Source organism: Diuraphis noxia, unplaced genomic scaffold (genome assembly GCF_037042655.1).
Source record: "Diuraphis noxia isolate RWA-SAM2 unplaced genomic scaffold, SU_Dnox_SAM2 contig0001, whole genome shotgun sequence".
Lineage (NCBI taxonomy): Eukaryota > Metazoa > Arthropoda > Insecta > Hemiptera > Aphididae > Diuraphis > Diuraphis noxia.
In genome coordinates this window covers 34,823,387-34,833,086 of record NW_028301711.1, presented here as the reverse complement: position 1 = coordinate 34,833,086, position 9,700 = coordinate 34,823,387, and the positions used below count along the sequence as shown (strand labels likewise).

The following is a 9,700-nucleotide window of genomic DNA, read 5'->3' as shown; positions in this document are numbered from 1 at the left end:
TATTACTATTCTGTAAATATTTTATGTTAACCTTTTTCAAAACGTCAAAATATTATATTCTTTTAGCCTTAAGTTTAGATGACCAATTGTCAGAAAAACTTTATAAATAAAAAAAAAAAAAAAACTTCACAAGTCAATCTTTGAATATATAGTTAATAAATAATTTGATTGATTTATTGATTTATTATATGATATTACATAATATAAACGTTATTATACGCTTAAACAAATAATTCTAAAGGAGATAACTTTTTATAATCAGGATTACTATTTATGCATATTGCCAAATTGTTGTATCTTTTAATACGCGATTGTTTGTATCTTTTTAATTTCAACGACAATATATTTAATTCGTCTTTTAGTGCCGAACATCTTATTAAATTTCTGTCTTTAAGTTCACCATCATTGGATTGTAGAGACTTCGTCAAAGACTGTAATTCCAGTTTTTTCTACAGGGAAATTCAAAATAATTTATAATTTATAAAATTAAGTAATATTTGAAATGGGTTGTTTATAACTGATACCGTTTCAAGTAATTTTTTATATCGTATAAACTGATTTTTGGTATTTTGTCTAAAATATTGTATGATTTTATCTCGTATATTTGAAGCATTCGATTCTTTTGTAGTGTCCTTATGTTCTTTATCTTTCTAAAAAAAAATTGTTTGTGCATTTTATGCATACAATTATAAATTAATTACTACTTTATCTTCGAGTAATTTTCTGATCCAATGATTCCGATTCCAATCTAATGAATTGACTTTTAACTTAAACTCTGATCGTTCTTGACTACGGGTTTCCAGTATTTGTATAACATTATTTTCTAATTTTAAAACGTTGATAAGTGCTTTTTTTTCGGTTTCGATCATTTCTTGTAACATGATATACGCCTCATGGGTTTTCAAATGCTGCATGTATGGATAAACAATATCTTCAACGACTGATTGAGGATTGAACTTTTCACTTTTTATTGAACTATAAGTGGGCTTCTTAAAAAGTCTACTAGATTGAGTGATCTGACCTTCACCATATTGATATTGAACATAAATATTATTACTTTCAAGATCAAACGTTATTGTAGCAATGTCTAGATCTTTAGGTTTTGATTCATTTCTTAAATATTTTTCAACTACACACTGTAACACATGTCAACAACATACTAAAGAATACTAAAAAATAAAATAATATTTTACTTAAACTACATATTATAATATAATAGAAATAAAGGGTGTATCATAAAAATCCGAAAAAAAATATGCTAATTAAACGTATGACAACATTTTTTTAGTATTATATGATAAGTAAATAATTTAAGAAATATACTCATATAAGCAAATTTAAAAAAAATTATTACGTTCCAAATTAATTTAATCAAAAAAAAAATTGAATTTAAAAAAAATTCTAAACAATTGACTTAGATAAATCTTTTTACCATCAAAATTGTTCCTATAATCACATTCACAATTAGGCTATTTTGAATTTATCCAAACAATTTTTCATTAGTTCTGAAGTTTTTTATCTCAGTATTTAATAATGAAACAAAAAAAAAAAATTATACTAAAAATGTAGCGCAAGTGTCTACGAACTATAAAGAAAAAAAAATTTTAAATATTGAATACAACAAAAGTTATTCCATATGTTAGATCATCGTGAGACACTCTGTAAGTAAATTATTATTTATAACTTAATTGATTTTTTTCCACTTTTCCTACAAAATACTTTCCTAACAAAATAATAAATATCCTGTCTCATTTTATTATTATTATTATTATTTTTTTTACTATTCTTCAAACTGCAATTATTATACATTTTTATATTGTTAATTATTATCATTAAAAATGTAAGATGAAGTACTTTTATTGAATATTTTTTTTCAATCAAGCCACCAAGCCCTATTATGTATCCCTCCTTCTATTGTGTTTATTATAAAAATATTTTATAAAGATTGTGCTAATTAAAATAAGTATGACAAAAAAAAATATAAGCGGCCCGCAAGTGATTTTCAAAAATTTTATTTGGCCCTTGCTAAAATCCTAATGAGGAACACCGTTCTAGACCTTTAAATTATATGCTATAATAAATTATATTATAGTATATTAAAAGAAAAAATAGCTAATAGAGCAGATGATATCAAAAATTTAATAGAACAGCATTAACTATGTATCTATTTTTACGTTCTGAGAAATAACAATGTATTGACTATTATTATTTTTTTTCTATATAAAAGAGATTTTACCAAAAATAATCAATATTAACCTTAGGTTTCCTTTTATGGTTTATATTCTGGGTGCCGTTATTTGTTGTTCTGTGAAATACACACAGGTGCCAGAATAATAAATCCGATCTGAAATATTAAATAGGTAGGTATTGAATAACATTAGTTTAATATAGTTAGAATAGTTAGATCTTAGATATACAAGTATAGTAATGTGTTCTACGATTGAGAACGTTTTACTATTTAGCTATACGATTGAGAACGATTGTCGGCAGATCAAAGAAACAATATTTTGTATCTTAAAATCAAACGATTGAAATGAAACGATGAACACAAATTGAATCGAAAAAAAATTGGTTTATAACTTGAGTTTACAAAACACACAGCTTTGAAACTGAGTATGCTTAAACCATTTTAGAATTAATGACTTCAGAAGTGACCCTTTGAAACCACGTATATTAAATAAAAATTTTGTACCTTCTCTAAATATAGAGGAAAATAATAATACTTTCACTGTAAAAAAATTCACCTCACTTTTTTATCAGTTTATACCTACCAATAAGAGTCTGATGGCTTATCGATATTTTTATGATCTATCATACCCCCGATTAATTTGTTGTTGTTACCATTCACTATTAATCTAAAAAATTAGTAGAAGATACGAACCTATCATTATATGTTATAATGAAACTATTTTCATCAATTTTTATATCAGCCATTGCATCTAGCCTCAACTTATAAAATGTAACCAAACGTCTAGTCTCTATATTGTTACAATCACCATAGAAGTTATGTTCTGTAAAAATAAACATAAACAATTTTAGAGAATTTTTTAATACCTATTCTTAAAATGTTACTTTTTAAATAGTCATCCCGTCCAGGTCTAAAATATTCTATAGTTTCGGTTCCTTCAATGGCATATTTTATATCAGTGCAAATTAATTTATCTATTCTATTTTTGAATATTTCCTGAACAAATATTTTGTTCAAATATTCTGGTTCGGAATAAAATGTTGTTCTATTAACTAGTCCATCAGGCATGGTATACTCAGCATAAAACTCTTTGATCGCATTCATATATGGCACTATTTTTTTACCGTTTGGATAAAGCATAAGATATTCTATATACAGTTAGGAAAATAATTTTTTTAATAATAAAAATAATTTTGTTTTTCTAAAAACAAAACACCTACTATTCATAGGAACTTCTATAACGGCAACCCACGAGTTGGGCATCTCAAGATTTTTAAATGATTCATTTTCATTATGCTTTGAACCTAACGTCCCTCTTTGTGCATTTTGAGGTTTATATGGTAAAAAAGGTTCCCAGCATTTTGTATTCGTTAAAGTAAAATTATATTGCTTAATAAAATATTAAATAAATTTAAGTTAGCAAAATATATAATAATAATAATCAGGAATGTAATAATAAAAACACACACCGTACATCCTCCTTTCAAAGATTGCAAATTAACCCAATAATTAATATTATTCCAAATCACTTCTATTCCAGTATAATTTTCATCAGAGATTTCTTTCCGTTCGCCTGTACTAGGTTCAATGAAATATGAAACCTCAGATAAATATTTATCGTTTTCAGTTTCCAATGGCATGACCATGACCCAAGCATGTACTCGTTTACCAAATAGAGGATCAGATGAATTACCAAAGTCTATCTGAAATTTGTAGTTATTAGGTACGTAAATAAATTAAAAACAGATTAAATATTATATAAATTTTTCTGTAATAACATTAATTTTTGAACAATTATTTAATGATTTTACCTCTTTTATTTCGTCATTGATTACGTTTTTATTTTTTTCTTCAGTCATTAAAAAGTCAACATACTCATTACACAAATCAATCATAGGTTCTATTCTATAAGATTCATCTATAATATCTTCCATACTCTCAGATGTTGATTCTTGTTCATCCTAAATCATCAATATCGATGCATAAGTTAATTTCCAATGAATACTGTGATACATACGATTGATTCTTTTGGAAGATCTAACTTGATATTTCTTAAATCGTTATTGCATACTACTTCTGTGGAATATCCATGTACAATGAAAGCGTTATACCCACAACCAATTAAAAAGGATACTAATAATATCGCCAGCTCAAAACAATTGGCAGTTTGAATTTTTAATATTGTTGCAGGAGACACAATTTTATTGGGCTGAAAATGTGTGAATGGCTTAATCACTTTGGAGTTTGTATTTTTTTTTACCGAATGATTAATGTAACTAAAACTTTAAAGTTTAAAATATTATTACTATCTAGTCTCTATATATTATAGGTATAATAGTCATAAGCAAGGCTCGGGATTTAAAGCATTTGCTTATTTTTATGGATTGACTTAAAATGTAGCATAGCATAGTGTTATGGAAGTGTATGTCATGTTATAATACGTTTAATTATGAAGTTTGAAAGTGCTTTTTTTCTCTTGTTTTAGCGATTTTTCAAAAAAATGCTTATTTCCAGCTTTTTTAATTATTTTTGCTTATTTGACCAGTATTTCTACGTTTTTATAATGTTTTCAACTATTATAAATATTGTTTACTTTTCATTTTTCAGATAATCCCTCGGAAAATCCATAAAATCTCGAAAGTGAAGTTTAATTTATTTTATAATATAAAGATAATGATTTTATTTTATTTATTTTTTTGTTTTTCGATAAATATTTTTGCAAAATTTAAGTTTTTAAATGCTTATTTGAGTGCTTATAATGACGTTTTTAAGAGATTTTTTAAGCGCTTATTTTAATGATTTTAAGTGTAATAAGTCCCGAGCCCTGGTCATAAGGTATTAACACAAATTAAAAACCGTATTTTAAGTTTCAACATCTCTGGCCTCTAATCATAATTTTAGTTTTTAGAATAGATATTATTTACAGCATATTTTATACTCGTTATGATGTTAAAATATAGGTACATATTACTAAAAATAATAATTTAAATTTTTTTATGTAGTTTATACTATACCAAAGCTAGAGGATCTTCTAATTTGATATATGTTATGTGTTTAGCAACAAATTGACTGTAACTGGATATTTCGATCAAATCGGAGTAGACTAATCGAGATGGTTTGATCGTAGTACAAACACATTTCTAAAAACATTATATTATTATATAATTTATTAATTGTAATACATTCATAAGTATGAGTAGTATGACTGGGGTTTTATTAAAATACAAATTCGGTTTGAAATACGAGTACAATATATTTATTTGGGATTGTGATAAATACATTTCAAGTGAATTATAATAAAAAAAGATATATGTATTTACTTTTATATATGTATATATCACCGTAAATATTCTTACATTATTCATAATAATTTGATATTTGGTCATTAAGTAGGGATATAGACACATAGTATACAATAATTTTTAACTAGGTAGTTAACACTCATATTATTATTTCATTATTATTTTGGGCTTTGGCTCTGTCGAAAAAATTGAAAATGTAATACAATTTTCTTTTTAAGTTTTCTTAAATTTAAAAAAAAAAAGTTTACCGACAGGAGTAAAATTAATTTTTCCAAATATTTGAAATTATACATACCTATATTGAATAACGAATATTCACCCGTAAATTAAAATTCTCATACAATCATCATACATTTTCCGATTTTATTGTTAGTCAACAAATAATAACTATAGGTATTTGACAATTTCATCAAAAGTTTATTTTATTATTTTCTGTACAATATATAATTTAAAATATATTTTGAGTAATTTTGAGTTATATAGACATTTGAATTTTCAAATATTTTCTAGTTTACTATTCTATAAATATCATTAAAATTGTATTCGTTGGGTCAAAAAGCTTGAAAGTTTAATACAACATTTATTATAAGTAGTAATAATAACGGTTGAGAAATTTATCCATACAGTAGGGCAACCAGATATCCCTGGGGGGGGGGGTCCAAAATTATATTACAACAGATATAAGCATAAATAATCATGGTAATAATATATTTTTTTTTTATTTGTGTTATCATATCAATAATGAAATGTAATATATGAAATGAAATTATAAAATAAAGTAACAACGCTTCAAATTCGATAAATGCTGTATTACTTCTTCGGACTTGGCGTTAATATCATAGTGAATATTGAGAGCAGTTAGTCCATTCAATCTCTATTCGGATGTAGAGTTTCTTAAGTAAGTTTTAACGCGTTTGAGTGTAGAAAATTATATTCCAGCTTTGCAAGATGTGACAGGAAGTATAACAGTATTTGCAAGAGCTCAAAAACATTTGGAAATAAATCTGAATTGCATTTATTCAATATGTTGATGACGTTTGTTGTTTGAATGTTACTATCAGCATGTTGAATTTTTCATTGACATTTTGAATCCACTATATAATAATGTTTATATGATTTATAAAACAATCATTCATTTGTTGAATATATGAATCAATTATCAAGAAAAGGAATAAATAAAACTATTTTAAAATATCCTTCAGGATCTTTTGCTGGAATATTTATGCGGTGTTTTTGGTGCTTAACTAATCGAGGAATTTCAACTGTAATCTCAAAATAATTTAATCTTATAATAAGATCATTGTTTAGTTTGTTAAATTCAAGACTAACGTTTTCTTATATCTCGGTCCATGGATATCACGGACTAAGATAAGAAAAAAATGACAATATGTGATAACCGATAATGGTTTTTATTTAGTGGGTTAACAAAATTTATTATACTTATAATATATTATTATCATTGATTCTATAATCTAAAAATTCTATAATCAATTTTAGAAATACACAAGGGGGAGGGTCTTGACCCGGGAACCCTCCCACTTGGTTGCGCCACCGAAACCATACGCACGATTTTTTTTATAAGTGTTTAAAGTTCAAATTTTTACGAAATTAATCATATTATTGAAAATTCGCAAATTATTGTGTTGTTTAAAAACAATAAAATGTTCTATTAAAAAGCTAACGATTTAAATTTTAAAACAAGGATTCTCATAAAATATTTTGTACTGAACCGAGAAATCAAAATCTTTTGGATATTATATTATGTGTAATGAATAAATCTTTGTCATGCATGTTCTCAGAAATCATTCATCTATAAATTTTATATCTTTTTTTTAAATAAAAAAGTACATCGTAGAGCAGGTTTTAGACACAAATTTAGTCCGATTAAGTAGCGGGGGTAAGAGTATGGCCCTTCCAAATAATATACTAAATATAAGATATTTTTGTTTATTGTAAGGTTACTATTGGTTGCAGATTCAAGGTGGATGAGTTACACTTATAGATGCTCATTAATTTCTTGTCTGACTTGTATATAAAACTAAAAATGAAAATCATTGTTACGGGTTGGCTATGAAACTATACTTACCCAAACGTCAAGTGATCATGGAAATGGAGTGAACTTTAGTCAAAATTAGTATAGAGTTTATAATCTTATAATCTTATAGGTTATAAGTATAGAGACATCAATACCCAATTATTATGAACATTCTTAATTTAAATTTATCTAATTTATTTCATATTTGTTATAGAAACGTTTTCTTACCTGGACCCCGCATTCATTTAATGGTGTCAAAACCAACTGTCTTCTATTTGGATATTTTACTTTAAATTGTTCCATAAAATTTTCAGCGCAGAAAATTATCAACTTTTCAATATTTGAAGTATTTGTATATGACGCAGGGAAGTTTTCTGGTGTATCATCGCTATAAAACATAGTAAAAAAAATAATATAATTAATTATTGTACATATTTGTTATTTTTATTTATTCTTCAAGAAGATAATGGTATGCCATTGGTATGCCATTATAAACGGACACGTGTACATCTAATCAAAAATAAGATTTTTATATACAATATGTATAATAGCCACTTCTCACATATAGTAATATTCAAAGTTACTACCATAATTTCGTTCAAAATGAAGGATAAATTCACTTTTCATCAGTTTTTATCCAATTACAACGAGACAACGAGAAAAGAAATTTTAAGTAAAAATAAAACGCGAAAACTATATAATAAAATATGAATATAAAATATAGATATATCATAATACTAAATGTCAATAATACTTCTAACGTTTTAATCTGATAAATAAAACATTTTTTTTATGGCATTCGTTACATGGTCTCTTTTAACTTTAAAGTTATCATTCAATCAGATTGAGAAACATATATTTTTACTTTTATATAGTTTTTGTACCTAAAAATTCTAAAATTAAATAGACATAATTATGTTATATTATAATATAAGGTTTTTTAGCATAGTTAAAATATTAAATATAATAATGTGACATTTTTCGTACAAGTTCTTTGTAAAATGTATTTTCGACCTCGATGTAACATTCTTTTTTCTATTTATAGTAATATAAATAAAAATCGATATTCAATACTTTAAACGAATAAAATAAAATAAAAACAAATTATAAATTATTTGCATTAGGTAGGCAATTTTATTGATGACAATTAATAGTAAAATAACGGATAAATATAAAATAAATATAATACCGAATTATTGATTAAGTATTTGAATTGTATAACACAATTTTAAATAAATAAGAAGATGGCATGTTTCTTAAAAATTCCATTCACATTCTACACTCATTTAGTTTATATGAATTTTAAAATTTAAGAAAGATGAGATATACGGGATAGACGATTCAAAATATTGAACAAAAATTTGCTTAGAACCTTTTGTAGGGACACAGGAATGCTCAATTCAGGGCAATTCATTTACAGGACAATTCCATAAAATACAGGATATATAGGATCCCTAGTTTTGACGAGTTCACTCGAAGACTATAGACATTGAAATATTTTATTTTTATCTTATGTAAGTCATATAAATTAAATCCTCAGGATTGCAACTAACTTAATATCGTCGAAATTTTTGTCCGATTCTATTTCCGTTTTCTCATTTCCGATCAACAACGAACAATCAATATTGTAACTAGACTTAGAGCTTGTGTCTGAATTATTGTCGTTAATAGTACCCAGATAATCATCTTCGATTTCTTCAGCTAAATTAGGCGAATTAAAATCTTCACATAGCCAATCTAATGAAATTGAATTCATTCCATAAAACTATTATAACTGATATCATTAGAAAACTCAGAGTAAAATTATTTATGTAATTATTAAGTTATTTATGTAACCAAATAAATAAATAAAATAATAATTAATAATGTTTGATCAATAACGTTAGTTACCAATTTGTATGCTTTATTTTCCATTATTATTATAGTATCTTTAATCATGACTAAGTAAATAATACAATAATAAAACTGCAGGTCGTATTTATGTGAAATAGAACAACGAATGCTGGGGAATATGACAATATGACATTCGAAAAATTCGACCGAATCGACTAAAGTAGCTAAATATTATTTATCGACTGAAATTAAATTGACTACATCACCAATGGAAATAATGAGAAGCATTATAGAGCATCATTAGCTCACAGTTCTTGGCTATTGCACAGCTAGCCTGCAGCT

The 9,700-nt window shown here is 25.4% G+C and overlaps 1 protein-coding gene across 1 annotated transcript; it reads right to left on the bottom strand.

Moving 5' to 3' along the window:
* Positions 1–221: 221 nt before the first annotated feature.
* Positions 222–9,281, bottom strand: LOC149060600 (dynein regulatory complex subunit 7-like). The gene is made up of 13 exons (XM_089229771.1): positions 9,079–9,281; positions 7,754–7,913; positions 5,203–5,328; positions 4,206–4,397; positions 4,000–4,149; positions 3,658–3,891; positions 3,409–3,577; positions 3,073–3,336; positions 2,882–3,011; positions 2,257–2,344; positions 705–1,136; positions 525–650; positions 222–449 (listed from the first exon to the last, which is right to left on the bottom strand). Exons 1-13 carry the CDS (start codon positions 9,279–9,281, stop codon positions 222–224), a joined length of 2,502 nt encoding a protein of 833 aa, XP_089085897.1.
* Between the last annotated feature and the right edge of the window lie 419 nt (positions 9,282–9,700).

Excerpts from the sequence above, each read along its gene's own strand:
- LOC149060600 (XM_089229771.1), bottom strand. The coding sequence starts at position 9,281 with ATGAATTCAATTTCATTAGATTGGCTATGTGAAGATTTTAATTCGCCT. Across the intron at positions 4,150-4,205 it reads ATCTTCCAAAAGAATCAATC|GATGAACAAGAATCAACATC; the intron begins GTATGTATCACA and ends TTGATGATTTAG. Across the intron at positions 2,345-2,881 it reads ATTATAACATATAATGATAG|ATCGGATTTATTATTCTGGC; the intron begins GTTCGTATCTTC and ends TTAATATTTCAG.